Source organism: Peromyscus maniculatus, chromosome 5, assembly GCF_049852395.1.
Source record: "Peromyscus maniculatus bairdii isolate BWxNUB_F1_BW_parent chromosome 5, HU_Pman_BW_mat_3.1, whole genome shotgun sequence".
In the NCBI taxonomy this organism is placed as follows: Eukaryota; Metazoa; Chordata; class Mammalia; order Rodentia; family Cricetidae; genus Peromyscus; species Peromyscus maniculatus.
Genome location: NC_134856.1, coordinates 103,855,415 through 103,870,139, shown reverse-complemented (window position 1 = coordinate 103,870,139; position 14,725 = coordinate 103,855,415). Strand labels below are relative to the sequence as shown.

The window sequence follows — 14,725 nt, the reverse complement described above, 5'->3', positions numbered from 1 at the left end:
CATAAACTCACAAACTTACTCAAAACATTGAACTGTCTCTGATTTTTTCCTCAGCCTATTGCAGGACTGAATAGTTCCCTAGTGGGCACTGAAGCACTTTCCCTTCGCCTTGGGTATTTTTATTTACTCTCTACTACAGTTTAGCCAGTTAATTTCCGTACCTTCAAAGCACCCTAAAAGGAGCTCCCAGAGACCAAATGCCAAGTGCAAGTTACTTCATTTCTCAGGTACCAAGGTTTTCAGGGTTTCCTGGACCAAGTTTTGCATAGGCCTTTGATCCTTGGGGAACTCTCTGATCCTTGACTCTCAGATAAGATTCACATAGGGTGAGAGGAGAAACAAAAGGAAAGAGAAACAAAAGGTGTGGTTAAACAAAGGAAGGATTAGGGCTAGGTGCTGCTCTCAGGAACCAGGCCAGGAGCTCAGCAGGAGTGCCCTACACCCATCTACACATCTATATACATATATACTGCTTACAAAACCAGTGGAGTTCAGAACAGGGTCTGGGATGTGGAGAAGATGCCCAACCATGGTGATTGCAGGAGGGAGCTGCTGGAGTCAGGTTTGAGGGCAAAGCTGCCGAATTAGGCTTTGAACTGACAGACTTAACCAGGTCAGGAGCAGGAAACAGTGCCAGGTTCAGGTCCAGAGTAGTGAACAGGTCGACCACGTTGACCTCCACACTGAGGCACTGAGCAGAATCTCAGAGGCAGTAGATGATGGGTGGATTGGGGCCATGTCCTCTCACCATTAGGTCTGCATTGCTCTGTGGTGTCCAGGCAAGGGAGTTAACCCATTTCTTCATCCATGTGTTGACTGAGTTCTTGAGCATGGTTTCCTAGGCATGATTTCAATACACCCCTGTGCCTCCATTGTTTCCATTTTTTCCCCATGAAATCTATCGTGTTTCCAGGGGTAAGTCATCGTTCAGTGTGCGGGATGCGCAGGGCCTGCCCAGTGGTGTTGTTTCTGGGTCTACACAGGGTCTCCATCATCTTTTTCTCTCCAGATGGAGTCCGAAGCTGATTGTAAAGTGAAGTTTACCGTGGTAAGGCACAACTTGAAAGAACACTATTTTATACATTATGAAGTTGTTAACCCCACAGATCGAGAATAAGACCACTACCACAGTTTAAAACTAAATTTGAAATAACCTTTAATTAAATACTAGCCAGGTGGATGGCCTCTGGCCAAGTCTATCTCTGAGTTTCCAGAAAATGGCCCCTGACTCAGGGTGTACAGTGACATCAGTATTTCTCATCTGATGTAATCAGGGCCACGTATATGTCCTGTCATACCTCCCACCGACATCCAATCAGAAGTATTTCCTGCCTGTGAACCTCCCGCCCACATGTGATCAAGCACATCAGTGCAGATGGGGCAAACAAACGTGTTTAGGGGAGTGAGAACATGTGGCTTGTGATCTCCCATAAACAACAGCCTCCAGCATTTCAGGAACATGTGGTTTGTAATCTCCCATAAACAACAGCCTCCAGCATTTCAGGAACATGTGGCTTGTGATCTCCCATAAACAACAGCCTCCAGCATTTCAGGAACTATCTGTTCTTAGGCAAGGGGCTTGCAGATCAGAGACATGTTTGTTTCATAGGTTCCTTAAGGTACAGTAATTAAAGCTTACAAATGTAACTTTGGTGCTCACAAAGTAACTAAAATAGGACATAGCCTAACTTCAACACATATAGCTATATTTACTGTTTTATATGTGATCTGAGAGTCAATATCAGCAGTTAAGATTAGAACTTAAATCATGTGTGTTAACTTCAACCAAGTTACCAGGGAAAAGTAGGAATATTTAGAAAATGCTGAGAGACACAACAAGATACACAGCTCTCAAGACAGAAGTCCACACCCATGCATTTGGGGTGTTTCATTCTTTTTCCAAGCTCCTGTTTTCTTAATCCTACTACCACTACTGTAAAGAAAAAAGAAGAAAGAGACAGGGTTTCTCTGGGCAGCCCTGGCTGTCCTGGAGCTCACTCTCTAGACCAAGCTGGCCTCGAACTCACAGAGATCTGCTGCCTCTGCCTCCTGAGTGCTGGGATTAAAGGCGTGTACACCACCGCCTGGTTTAAGTAGTTTTTTTTCTTTTTCTAATAACCCTCATCTTATTCAATGGTGGCTTACAATTTTGAAAGAAAAAATTTTTTTTTCTATCAAAAGTAACTAGCTTACCAAGGACCTCCAGTCCACTAAATGTCTTCTTCCTTTAATGTTTCCCACCTTATAAAACTTTACACAAATCTTTTAATCTCTCTTATAAGGAAAAAATACTCTTTGTTTACACAATATTCCCAGAACTTGATGGTTGGGAGCAAGAAGGCTTCCTCTTTCTTTCTGTTCCTTTGCACCAACTCCCTTTAAACTAGCCGATCTCAGAGACTGTGAGGTAGGATCCGAGCCAGGACAGAAGACACTCACCACTTACGTTATAATAACAACCAAGAGCTTCCTGTACCTTCCTGCTAGTTAGCCCGGGTCTGATCCGCCTGCTCTCTTTCCTCTCCTCTCTCTTCCTCCTCTCTCCTCTCTCATACATGGAAGGCTCATTAACTATAGCACTTGCTGGCCTGGAGCTCTTTATGGAGACTACAGCAGCTTACACTCTTATGTGCTATGATTCAATCCTCTAGCACTGCCTGGTGAACTCTTTCAAAAAATAAAAAATTAAAAAAAAATTGCCTTAAAGAGATGTGTCCCCTTTGGCCTCATGCTCGTTCCTTTGTGGGACATCGAGATTATTCTTTTCTGTGTCAAAGCCAAGGACCTGGTAGCACCTGAGCTGGGGCTCTCTAAAGACTAAGGGAACTTCTTATGCTGTGAGTCCCGAGGAGAGTGAGGTGTGTTTCTTTTCAAGGGGCCCCTGAGACTAACAGTATGTGCCCAAATGGAAGTGTTTGTCTTTTCATATACATACATGAAGTAAAGGAATTTGCTTAACGCTACCCCAAATTATGCCCTTTGTATTGCAAACTGAGGGCATTTGAGAAACAGCAAATTCAGGGAGGGACTTGATTTGAATTTCCCTTAAATGACCAATGACAAATGTCCAGACCTGACTGCAAAATGACTGTCTTCCAGAAACATCTCAAGTAGAGACTGTGTCAGAAGAGACTTGAAGGTCAACGTCCTGCTCAAATAGACTTGTTGCAAGTGGCTGTCCCCAGGACAGTCCCCAGATCACCTACTTCCCACTAGTTCATCTCCATCCTACCTAGGAAGGAATGCGAACTTCTTAAGTTCAGAGTAGTCATTTTTCTTCCATGTAATACATGTACACACTTTTCTTTGGTTTATCTGGTTACCATTATCTACTTAATCATGGAACACTCAGAAGTAGAGAAGGAAAGTTTACCCTCCTTCTCAGGAATTCAGTCGGAAATTCTTCTAACTCCAAACTGTAGCTGGTGGACATGACTAGATGAAGAAGGAGGTTTCTCCTTCATCCTTGCTACAGAGCAAGACCTGGTCTCTCTCACACGTACACAAAATTCAAAACCCAAACCAAACAACCATCCCCAGAAAACCCAAACCCAAATGAAGAAACAAATGAAGAGACTGTATTACATTCTGGGATAATTTAAAACGTTCATTTTATAATGTAGTAAGTAGTCCTTTTGCAGGATCATATTTTGGAGGGTATTTCACAGTTCGAGCTCACCTCACACAAGACTGGATTTAGACTGCAGCTTCAATTGCATCATTTTAATTTTTTCAACTTTCAAGGAAGGAAGACAATTTGCTCCTCAAGATACTATAGAGATTAATGGAGATGAATAGGGAAAATGGTGAGGCTTTTATTAAGATCTCGTTAGTTATACCACAGCTAACAATTCTTCCAGCTGTGGTGTGCTAGCATTTCATTGATATTCAACTACCTTTAAGCTGTTCAAATTCACACTTAAATCAACACCGTATTTGCATTTACTAGCCTAAAGGACTACAGAAATAAAAATATGTTTGAATTAATCTTTATCTAGTATTTTATGCTCTGAAAAACTCAAACACAATTGCAAACTAAGTCACATTAAGAACCTCTTTAGTTTTTTCTTCTTCCAAAATCTATTTTCAACCATCACACCAGTAGAATATCGATGTTAAGTATATCCTTTTTTTCTTTTCCGGAGCTGAGGACCGAACCCAGGGCCTTGTGCTTGCTAGGCAAGTGCTCTACCACTGACCTAAATCCCCAACCCCTAAGTATATATTTATACACACACACACACACACACACACACACACACACACGCTTACAATCAAGTAATAAGCAGACAATGAAGGTGAAACAGAAAACAATTATGAAGATAACAAACCACTTAAGAATTCTTAACGGAAAAAAAGTTTTTCTATTTCCCTGAGTGCTTAGCTGGAGACTTTTAAGACCAAGTCTGATTGTATAGGCCTGTAATTCCAATACTCATGATGTTGAGGCAGTGAGATGCAGGTAGTTCAAGAACAGACAGCTAAATGGGTAAATCTGTTGTCAAAACACTCAATCCAAACAAAACCGAGAAAATAGAACTCAATCAGGTTAAGCTGCGTCTGACTACATCTCTAAATTTTCATCAAGCATCATTATCCTCTAAGATGCAGAGTTCTGGGCTCTAAGACATGATTCTCGACTTTCAGACCTATGGCCAAGCCCTAGCTCTAAAAGGACAACTGAGGTGACTTACTGAACAGAACCCATTCTAACAGCTTCAGCAGTTAAGATTTAAAATACCGCACCACAACAATCACTGACAAGACAAGGTAAGTCTCCATCAGACTGTGGACCCTGGAATACCAAGATAAAAGTAATGTTAACGCCGGGAGTGGGTGCAACACTTTTAACACCAGTAGTCAGGAGGCACAGGCAAAAAGGAGCTCCTGCATTCCCGGGCCTAAACAAGGACAGTTACAGTTGACAGTCATTGCTTGTGGGTGCAAACAAGCTCTGTTCTGAAAATGTGCATGGCTCTGAAAAGAGCCTTTGGGTTGCGGTGAGGTCCGTGCGCGCGCTCACTTGGAGCTGGTGTACTTGGTGACGGCCTTGGTGCCCTCGGACACGGCGTGCTTGGCCAGCTCCCCGGGCAGCAGCAGGCGCACGGCCGTCTGGATCTCCCGGGACGTGATGGTCGAGCGCTTGTTGTAGTGCGCCAGGCGCGACGCCTCGCCCGCGATGCGCTCGAAGATGTCGTTGACGAACGAGTTCATGATGCCCATGGCCTTGGACGAGATGCCCGTGTCGGGGTGCACCTGCTTCAGCACCTTGTACACGTACACCGAGTAGCTCTCCTTGCGGCTGCGCTTGCGCTTCTTGCCGTCCTTCTTCTGGGCCTTGGTCACGGCCTTCTTGGAGCCCTTCTTCGGGGCGGGAGCGGACTTCGCAGGCTCAGGCATGGTGACAGAGGAACAACAGGAACTCAACACTGAGTCCTCTGGGCTTTGCCCTTTTATAAGGGTGTTATTTAAATGAGGCAAGAAAAAGCACACTTTTGATTGATTGATATTTCGGTGACGTCAACTGGAGTTTGTCCAATTGAAATACAGATCGACACCAACGCTTCTCATTGGTCTAAATGTGAGGCAGAAGTCAGCCAATCGCACGGGTTCTTTTTCGCGCCCAGAGAAGACTATAAGGCCCAAGCTCTGGCATTCCTGGTCCACCCAGTTGCTAACGGCTACTGAGACTGTTCACCATGTCTGGACGCGGCAAGCAGGGCGGCAAGGCTCGCGCCAAGGCCAAGACCCGCTCGTCCCGGGCCGGCCTGCAGTTCCCCGTGGGCCGCGTGCACCGGCTGCTCCGCAAGGGCAACTACTCGGAGCGGGTGGGCGCCGGCGCCCCGGTCTACCTGGCGGCCGTGCTGGAGTACCTGACGGCCGAGATCCTGGAGCTGGCTGGCAACGCGGCCCGCGACAACAAGAAGACGCGCATCATCCCGCGCCACCTGCAGCTGGCCATCCGCAACGACGAGGAGCTCAACAAGCTGCTGGGCCGCGTCACCATCGCGCAGGGCGGCGTCCTGCCCAACATCCAGGCGGTGCTGCTGCCCAAGAAGACCGAGAGCCACCACAAGGCCAAGGGGAAATAAGTCATTGAAAAGAAAACCTAGTAAAAAGGCTCTTTTCAGAGCCACCCACACTGTCTTTAAAGAACTGAACATTTTTTAGCTGTGTATTCCTCTAGCCAAGTGTTAAGCCTTACTGTGGGTGATAGATGGTTTTCCCCCTTGTAAGTCATTGAATAGAATCAGTTTGACAGTTAACCCATAGCTTTCCACACCAGAATCAGTCCTTTTGTGTGTACTGGGTTGGAAGAAACCACTGAGTGGGAGAATCGATTTGCCAATTTGAACGTCTTTGTTTAGTTTTCCTCCCAAACTTCATAATCCCTCCATAAGTTTGAAAAATTTCAAATACTGTAGTTTTTGCTTTAAGTTTTGAAATTGTTCTTTTAAATCTCATTTAAGTCAAATTTTGATTACAATCTTAAGGCCATTCCTTTGCATTTAAAATGTTTGACAATAGGGTTTTTTGGTGGGAAACTAGTTAGACGCTTAAATTGCTCCTTGAATTCCTCACAAATTTTTGTCGATGAAAAATTTGGAATACATTTTGAGGGTTGAAATATGCATGGACACTGGTGGTGGCCATTAGCAAATATTTTCCTTCTGGTGATTTGGAATTTCAGTACACCAAAAATTGACATACACAATGTATTGAATTTTGAAGGACCAAAATAAAAGTAAAGTATTTGAGAGCATACTACTTACCAGCGGTAATAGCGTGGGCACATTACGCGCCATATTATTTACCCTGCTTTAGTGTACTTTTTAGGAAAAACTGCCACTAGCACTTATGTCTATCGGAAAAAGCTCGCAGGAAACAACCTATACCTGAGAAATAAAGAAACAGCCCGTAGATCACCAAGTATCAAAGGATGTGCAAACAGTTTTTTGAGACAAGGCCTGTCACTATATAATTCAGGTTGGTGTTCATTTAGTAGCTATTTTCCTGCCTCAGTTTCCCGAGTGCCGGGGGCACTGGGTGAAGATTTTAAAACCTACATTTCAGACCTAAGTGCAGGATTGCCGGGGTTGGGGGGGGCGGGGGGGGTACGCGCGTGCGCAATGGACCAATCCCTTTATAGGGGAGTAGGCCAGTGGACTCTCGTCCAATCAGCTTCAGCTTCTGATTATAAATAAGCCTTCAGTCGGGCCCTTTCCACTGCGTTTAGTTTTGAGGTCATGGCTCGCACCAAGCAGACCGCCCGCAAGTCCACCGGCGGCAAGGCCCCGCGCAAGCAGCTGGCCACCAAGGCTGCCCGCAAGAGCGCCCCGGCCACCGGCGGCGTGAAGAAGCCGCACCGCTACCGGCCCGGCACCGTGGCGCTGCGCGAGATCCGGCGCTACCAGAAGTCGACCGAGCTGCTGATCCGCAAGCTGCCGTTCCAGCGCCTGGTGCGCGAGATCGCGCAGGACTTCAAGACCGACCTGCGCTTCCAGAGCTCGGCCGTGATGGCGCTGCAGGAGGCCAGCGAGGCCTACCTGGTGGGTCTGTTCGAGGACACCAACCTGTGCGCCATCCACGCCAAGCGGGTGACCATCATGCCCAAGGACATCCAGCTGGCCCGCCGCATCCGCGGGGAGAGGGCGTAAGGTTTTCTCGGCGTGTGCTTTCCCCAAAGGCTCTTTTCAGAGCCACCACCTCCTCACTTGAGAGGCTGTTTTCACGAAGTGTCAAAATTTTCAAGGACTCAACCTATTCTCAGACAACCCAGCATAAATACTAGCTAGGCGTTCAATTAATTTGTCTTAAGATTTACCCCAAGCTTTTTAGTGGCAGGTCCCAGCAGTTGTGAGCCTAACTGCATCCTTCTATTGCTAACAATGACATTGTAGCACTGAACCGTTTGTAACTTGCAGGGTATCTGAAGCCATCTTAGGGCATCCAAGGGCACCATTGTGTACGTGGTGCACAAGAGGTACACAGGCAGGCAACTGACGATTATGATTTAAGCTCTCGAGGAAAGTACCCATTTGTGTTTTAAATGCATGATAATGGAATAGACCGCAAACTGGAGATGCAACTCTGCAGCTTTTGACCTAAAGTTTTAGCGCAGAGGGAAATTCCAGCAATGCCTGTTGTTCCAGGTTCTTGACCTGTGTTCAGCAGTCTTCTCACCGGTGTGGAATGAGGCTCTGTAAAGGAGAAAGAATGAACTTTCACATTAATGTCTTGCTTTGGAGGACTGCAAATCTAGTTTCTATTTCCTGGTTTGTTGAGGAATTCTGGTTCCAGTAACGAGGTTTGGGAGGAAAGGATACAGGAGGGTGGGAGAACGCTAGACATTTCTTTCTCAAGCCTTCAAGTCAGTATTGAACTCTGAGCCTCAGCAAGAATAGTACCAAGATTTAAGTCACGGTCAATGCAACAACCAAACAAACCCACCACCACCACCACCACCGCAGCTACTGGGTGGAATACTTCCTAGGCCAAGTTTCCCTTTTTATTTATTGTATTTTATGTTCATTGGGGTTTTCCCTGCATGTACCACTCAGCCATCTCTCCAGCTCCTAAGTAGTCTGTCACATACCTGATCACAACACTCAGGGAGGATTCTCATTAGGTTACCTTTTCCCGTTATTAGTTTCCTCCTGTAATTATCTTAACTCCCCAGACCCTTAGAATAGCTGATAAGCTGCATGGTTGACTTTTCTGGTTTTGCTGAAAAGCTCTTCTCTGTATATATCATGATATTAAATATTTTCCCCTGTCAATGTAGACAAGCTCACTCTTAAGATTAAATGTGACATTCCTTCCAAAAGTAGTAAAAATGTCGCCCCATTTTAAAGGTAAATACCACTGACATTGAACGTGAGAGAAGAAGGCAGGTGGGGGAAGTCTCGGTTGCTCTGAAAGACAGGACACGGCCAAACAGCTGGAGTCTGGGGAACCGAGCAGGGCTGGCCTTCAGTTTTTCCTGGGACGAAGCCATTTTGAGTCTCTGCATTCTGCCTCTTTTTTGTAAACGTAAAGGAGAGGATGTCTGGGTGCTTCCCCGGGCAGAAAAAGGGGAGCGGGGCAAGGATGAACAGCACTTTCATCTCCATTCACTGCAAAGAAACACAGAGCAGGAGCACTGCTTCGTGGGTGTTTTGGGGAGGAAGAAAACATTCATCACTTCTCACCGGAAATGTGGCAAGTCTGAGAGAAGCAAAGGGGTCGAAAGCAGTCCACGACTGGGGTTTGAATCCCTCTTCCCCAATCATTTATACAAAGAACAAAGACAAAGAACGACATTTGGCAATTGGGGGCGACCCACATCTAAGCGTCTGTTACACTGCACCAGCTGCCGCCCTCTGCTTCTCAGGCTGTTCAGCTTCTCTTACAAAGAAAGCTCTTTGCACACCCACATTATCAGAAATAGCTCACATGAGCCCTCTTAAACTGAGAGTCTCATACCCACCAACCACAAAGACCAGTGTGTCCCTGCTGTGAACAAAGGGAGGCCAAGGCGCCTGACTGCCATGCTGGGGTGGCCCATTAGCGGTGGGTAGTTCCAAATGTGAGGTGGGGAGAGATATTTCCCAATAGACCTCTTTAGAATCTGGAGTTCCCGCACAGTCCTCTTCCTTTTTCTGAAAATCCTGATAAGGTTCTCTGGTAAAACATTGAGTAAATAGTGGTGGCACAAAGTGTTCCCTATCAGGTAAAAAACCTGCTCATAGCCGGGCAGTGGTGGCACACGCCTTTAATCCCAGCATTTGGGAGGCAGAGGCAAGTGGATCTCTGTGAGTTCAAGGCCAGCCTGGACTACAGAGCGAGATCCAGGACAGGCACCAAAACTACACAGGGAACCTGCCTCAAAAACAAAACAAAACAAAACCTGTTCACAAAACCACGCCCCTAGAGTCTGACCTTATTGTCTTTTGTGTCTGGCAAATCTGACTACACTGAAGATGAGAAGGGTCTGGGCAAAGGCTGTGCTAAGCGCCTCTGCAAAGTCCTGCACAACACAGAATTATCACCAAGCCTGCCACCTGCCTCCTGGCACAGCCTGGCCGCATCAAAAGCATCATTGGCTCAGGTATTCCAGAGGCTGCCTTAGGCTTCCAGGGCTGTATGCAATTTTCTGTACCGGCTGCTGTTTCTGTGAATAATTCCGGGGTTCCCTTCGAACCTTGAATTGTGTAACTTTGTAACTTGTAAATGAGTGCCACTCACCAGACATGTCCCTTTCAGTGATAGTGTAACATAGTAGTCAAATCTCAATGCCGTGTGGGTTTGTAAACACAGGAAGTTGCTGGTTCACACATTTTGAATTTTTTCCCGCCAAAACCGCAAAAGTTGAGAGAAAAGCAGTCAGAACTGCAATTTCTAAAGCGGTTTCCTGTGATGGAACTGTTGGAGCCATTCTTGGGTGCAATCAAGTGTGGGAAGTGCTGATGATGCCAGGAATTTCTTTGTCAATTTCCCTTTCAGGTTGTTTATTAAGTTTGTGCCCCAAATGACTCCTTTGTCTAAATAATGAAAAGATCCTTTGATCTTCAAAGTCAACATTTCCTGGGATATGGTAGAGTAATTTTTACGTAAAAAATGAAATTTGTATATTTTAAAGAAGAGGTAGGAACGAATACTTCCTTTTTTACTGGGTTTAAACGCGGACCAATCCCATGTCTGGATCTATGATGTCAGCAATTTACTGTCCAATCCAGCAGGGAGGGTCGTTATATAAATGTAAGCTTTGCCCCAGCATTGTCCACAGAAGTTCCCGGTTCTGTGTCTGAAATGGCTCGCACCAAGCAGACCGCTCGCAAGTCCACCGGCGGCAAGGCCCCGCGCAAGCAGCTGGCCACCAAGGCCGCCCGCAAGAGCGCCCCGGCCACCGGCGGCGTGAAGAAGCCGCACCGCTACCGGCCCGGCACCGTGGCGCTGCGCGAGATCCGGCGCTACCAGAAGTCGACCGAGCTGCTGATCCGCAAGCTGCCGTTCCAGCGCCTGGTGCGCGAGATCGCGCAGGACTTCAAGACCGACCTGCGCTTCCAGAGCTCTGCCGTGATGGCGCTGCAGGAGGCCTGCGAGGCCTACCTGGTGGGTCTGTTCGAGGACACCAACCTGTGCGCCATCCACGCCAAGCGGGTGACCATCATGCCCAAGGACATCCAGCTGGCCCGCCGCATCCGCGGGGAGAGGGCATAATGTCCACAGGCGTCTATTCTGCAAAAGGCTCTTTTAAGAGCCCCTCCTTTGTCACCAAAAGCAAGCTGTTCCCTTGGTTTCCAAATTTATATTTCCATATCTAAGAAACTATTCTAAAAATTTAGCCCCTCAATCAGTTTGCATTTGCCTATTAGAGTTTTTAGTGTAGTAAAGCACTTAGTTCTTTTCAGCTTGATTTATAAATAACCGGCCCTTTGTATTGTATAGAGAAGTCCTTTGTACATTATTTCAGATCTGACACCAGCATTTAAATTATAGGCATATGTTTTTCCGGTCTCAACTTTGGGATGTAAAAGTATTGAAACTTCATAGCATACACTTAATACCCCAGGACTTTATTAGTAGTTCAAGTACCTGCTCTCCTTCCCATTTGGTGCAGTGGAGTGTTCCCTCAGTGGAACTTGTGTGAATAGTGGAGATTGCTTGGTTACATCACTGGTTTTTGTTTTTTAAGGCAAGGCTTCACTGTGTAGGTGGATTTTGGCAATCCTGAACCCCCTCAAAATAGTCTTTTTTGTGTGTGTTTAATTAGCCTGTGGTAGGCGAGCAATAGTCTTAAGTTTTCTAAGTTACATCTTTGACATGTCTTTTAACCATGTTTTATATGGTTTAAAAATTTCCTATGTTGGGAGTCACAGTTTACTATATGGGTTTGGCTATTTTGTATACCATTTCTAGATCACCAGTAGCAAACGTGTGTTAGCCTCTAGTCTAGGTCCTTGTCTTGGTCTGTATTGCTAAGACAGTTTTTTTTATTTCTTTGTACTTTTTGAGGTAAGGTTTCAAGTAGCTCATTGTGCACCTGGATACGTAGCCATGAATGACCTTGTCCTGCTAGTCTTGCCTCTACTCTAGTCTTGGTAATTGGTAGGATCATGGGCGTGCCCCACCCAGTAAACCTGCATCCTGATTGTCATTGTCAAATGAAACTGCATTTTAATTGTAAAGTCAAACTGCATCCTTTGTGACTTATTTTACATATGAATCAATATGGTGATGTCCTTTACTAATGCAGAGTTCTGTGCATCTTTCCCCACCTTGGGAAGTCTCAGCTCTCACCATAGCAAACTTCTTTTTCCCCTACAGCAAACTTCACCACGCTCCTTCTTTTTACCTTGTTTTAGTTTTCTCAGATCTTTGAAACTCTTTTGGCTCCTTAATAATATTCTAAAATATTCACCTGCTTGGCATCTCAACATGCAAAAAATACGTGTATTGGCTTTCACTATTTACTTAAGAGCATGCCTAATTTTGCTGCTTGCTAAATGTTTTGAAATGCTCACTGGTCATCTCAACCAACCACATTTGAGGGCCATAGCGTCACCCTAATAATTTTCTGAATGTTTTAGCAGTTTTCTAATGTAAATTATCTTTAGTATTTTTGATCTTCAAATATGACTAGGAAATGTGACAAAAGCCCATCAACCAGAGACATATTTAACTTATTTTGACTTAGAATTAAGTTGATTAGCCTCTGAAGTTAGTGATTTCTTTTTAAATATTTGAGTTACTTTAAAAATCTTTATTTGAATGAGGTTTTGCCTACTTGTATATATGTGCACCACTTACATGCCCGAGATCGGGAGAATCTAGAAAAAAGCCCAAGAGTCCCTGAGACTGGAGTTACATACAGACATTTGCAAGCTGCCCTGTGGTTCTGGGAAAGAAACGCAGATGTGCAAGAGCAGTAAATGCTCTTCACTGCCATTTCAACAGCTCCTGAAGTCAATGGTTTCTACTCTTCCTACTTCAAAGAAGAAACCTACACAATGGAAAAATTGCATTCTCCGTTATAGATAGCAACGTCTGGAAAATACTAGGAGCCTGAGCCATTTTAAAAAGAAATATCTGAAATGGTTAATTTCAGCCTGGAGCCAACCGGACACTCTTACCTGTGTTATTTGCTACAGTCAGAAACAAAGTTTGTGCCCAAACCAAAAACATTGTTAATTTTACTCTTATAAAAATTAAAGGCGGGACTTGGGTACAAATCCTTTTAAGTAATGTTCATTGCATAATTCGTATAAGTTTATGGAAACATGCAAGTAAATATCAGGATGCCCTCTGCTTGCTGGATTCTTCGTAAACACTGGTGGGATTTTTATAAATATCTTTGGTCAATTGAATGCGATTCAAAAAAGCACACACAGACATGTGAAACCGAAGGCTCTTCTTCTTTGGAACTCCAAACTGTCAATTTCTGTGCCATTATTTTCAGCAGTAAGTAAAAATTTGGGGACTAACAAACACAGTTTGGGATTCTAACCTTGAGTCGCCGTGGCCAGAGGGCGGTGGATTGGACGCTCCACCAATCACAGCCCAGCTCTGGCTTATATAAACCCGGGGCCTGAGCAAAGGAGCATTGCAAAATTTGCTCTTTGAGTTAGCTTCTCTTTACTTTTCTAGCAGCTTATATTCTGGCCATGTCCGAAACTGCTCCCGCCGAGACTGCTGCTCCGGCTCCCGTTGAGAAGTCTCCCGCCAAGAAGAAGACCGCAAAGAAGGCTGGCGCCGCAAAGCGCAAGGCGTCCGGACCCCCGGTGTCCGAGCTTATCACCAAGGCTGTGTCAGCCTCCAAGGAGCGCAGCGGCGTGTCCCTGGCCGCGCTCAAGAAGGCTTTGGCTGCTGGTGGCTACGATGTGGAGAAGAACAACAGCCGCATCAAGCTGGGGCTCAAGAGCCTGGTGAGCAAGGGCACCCTGGTGCAGACCAAGGGCACCGGCGCCTCCGGCTCCTTCAAGCTCAACAAGAAGGCGGCTTCCGGCGAGGCCAAGCCCAAAGCCAAGAAGGCAGGCGCGGCCAAGGCTAAGAAGCCTGCAGGTTCCACCCCGAAAAAGCCTAAGAAGGCTGCGGGGGCAAAGAAGACCGTGAAGAAAACTCCGAAGAAAGCAAAGAAGCCTGCGGCGGCTGGTGTAAAGAAAGTGGCCAAGAGCCCCAAGAAGGCTAAGGCTGCAGCCAAGCCTAAAAAGGCAGCTAAGAGCCCGGCAAAGCCCAAGGCTGTGAAGCCCAAGGCAGCCAAGCCTAAGGTTGCCAAGCCTAAGACGGCTAAGCCTAAAGCTGCTAAGGCCAAGAAGGCTGTTTCCAAAAAGAAGTAGGTTTGCTTCTGACCGCAACGAAGCCCCAAAGGCTCTTTTCAGAGCCACCCAAAGAGCTCCGTGAATGTAGCTGTACACACTGACCTAATCATTTCAAAAGGTCCCTCCTGTGTTCCCCTTTGGCCAACCAACCGAACACAGCCATGCGGGCTCCTCTGAAAGGTAAGGCTGGCCGAGTTTAATCAATGCTTGAAATAGAAATTCTACTGTCCCTGATAATGTAGCATAGTCTCCATGTTACCCAGGACACGGGCGCTAACCCTTTTTGAACCTTACCCTCCTTCCCAATCTGGATTCCCCACCCCCCATCCCCGGTGGCTCAAGTTCCCCGGTCTCCCGCTTCCAGCTCGTCTAGACCTCTGCGCGCGCACTACCATCCATGCTGAGAAGACACGGTGAGTCCACTT

The 14,725-nt window shown here is 46.1% G+C and overlaps 5 protein-coding genes across 5 annotated transcripts; 4 read left to right on the top strand and 1 right to left on the bottom strand.

The window, feature by feature from the left end:
- Positions 1 to 3,600: 3,600 nt before the first annotated feature.
- Positions 3,601 to 5,400, bottom strand: LOC102904887 (histone H2B type 1-C/E/F/G/I). The gene has a single exon (XM_006988863.4). The coding sequence runs from the start codon at positions 5,398 to 5,400 to the stop codon at positions 5,020 to 5,022; it is 381 nt and encodes a 126-aa protein (XP_006988925.1). The 3' UTR covers positions 3,601 to 5,019.
- A 299-nt stretch (positions 5,401 to 5,699) lies between these two features.
- Positions 5,700 to 6,092, top strand: LOC121829666 (histone H2A type 1-B). Its single transcript, XM_042278655.2, has one exon. The coding sequence runs from the start codon at positions 5,700 to 5,702 to the stop codon at positions 6,090 to 6,092; it is 393 nt and encodes a 130-aa protein (XP_042134589.2).
- Positions 6,093 to 7,232: 1,140 nt separating this feature from the next.
- On the top strand, positions 7,233 to 8,780 carry LOC143273415 (histone H3). The gene has a single exon (XM_076573002.1). It carries the CDS (start codon positions 7,248 to 7,250, stop codon positions 7,656 to 7,658), a length of 411 nt encoding a protein of 136 aa, XP_076429117.1. The 5' UTR covers positions 7,233 to 7,247; the 3' UTR covers positions 7,659 to 8,780.
- A 1,993-nt stretch (positions 8,781 to 10,773) lies between these two features.
- On the top strand, positions 10,774 to 11,251 carry LOC143273416 (histone H3.1). The gene has a single exon (XM_076573003.1). It carries the CDS (start codon positions 10,792 to 10,794, stop codon positions 11,200 to 11,202), a length of 411 nt encoding a protein of 136 aa, XP_076429118.1. The 5' UTR covers positions 10,774 to 10,791; the 3' UTR covers positions 11,203 to 11,251.
- Positions 11,252 to 13,423: 2,172 nt separating this feature from the next.
- On the top strand, positions 13,424 to 14,429 carry H1-5 (H1.5 linker histone, cluster member). The gene has a single exon (XM_006988862.4). It carries the CDS (start codon positions 13,647 to 13,649, stop codon positions 14,316 to 14,318), a length of 672 nt encoding a protein of 223 aa, XP_006988924.1. The 5' UTR covers positions 13,424 to 13,646; the 3' UTR covers positions 14,319 to 14,429.
- The last annotated feature ends 296 nt before the right edge of the window (positions 14,430 to 14,725 follow it).

What these genes read in the sequence shown, in the direction of transcription:
- LOC143273415 (XM_076573002.1), top strand. Translation starts at nt 7,248, where the DNA reads ATGGCTCGCACCAAGCAGACCGCCCGCAAGTCCACCGGCGGCAAGGCC.
- LOC143273416 (XM_076573003.1), top strand. Translation starts at nt 10,792, where the DNA reads ATGGCTCGCACCAAGCAGACCGCTCGCAAGTCCACCGGCGGCAAGGCC.
- LOC102904887 (XM_006988863.4), bottom strand. Translation starts at nt 5,400, where the DNA reads ATGCCTGAGCCTGCGAAGTCCGCTCCCGCCCCGAAGAAGGGCTCCAAG.
- H1-5 (XM_006988862.4), top strand. Translation starts at nt 13,647, where the DNA reads ATGTCCGAAACTGCTCCCGCCGAGACTGCTGCTCCGGCTCCCGTTGAG.
- LOC121829666 (XM_042278655.2), top strand. Translation starts at nt 5,700, where the DNA reads ATGTCTGGACGCGGCAAGCAGGGCGGCAAGGCTCGCGCCAAGGCCAAG.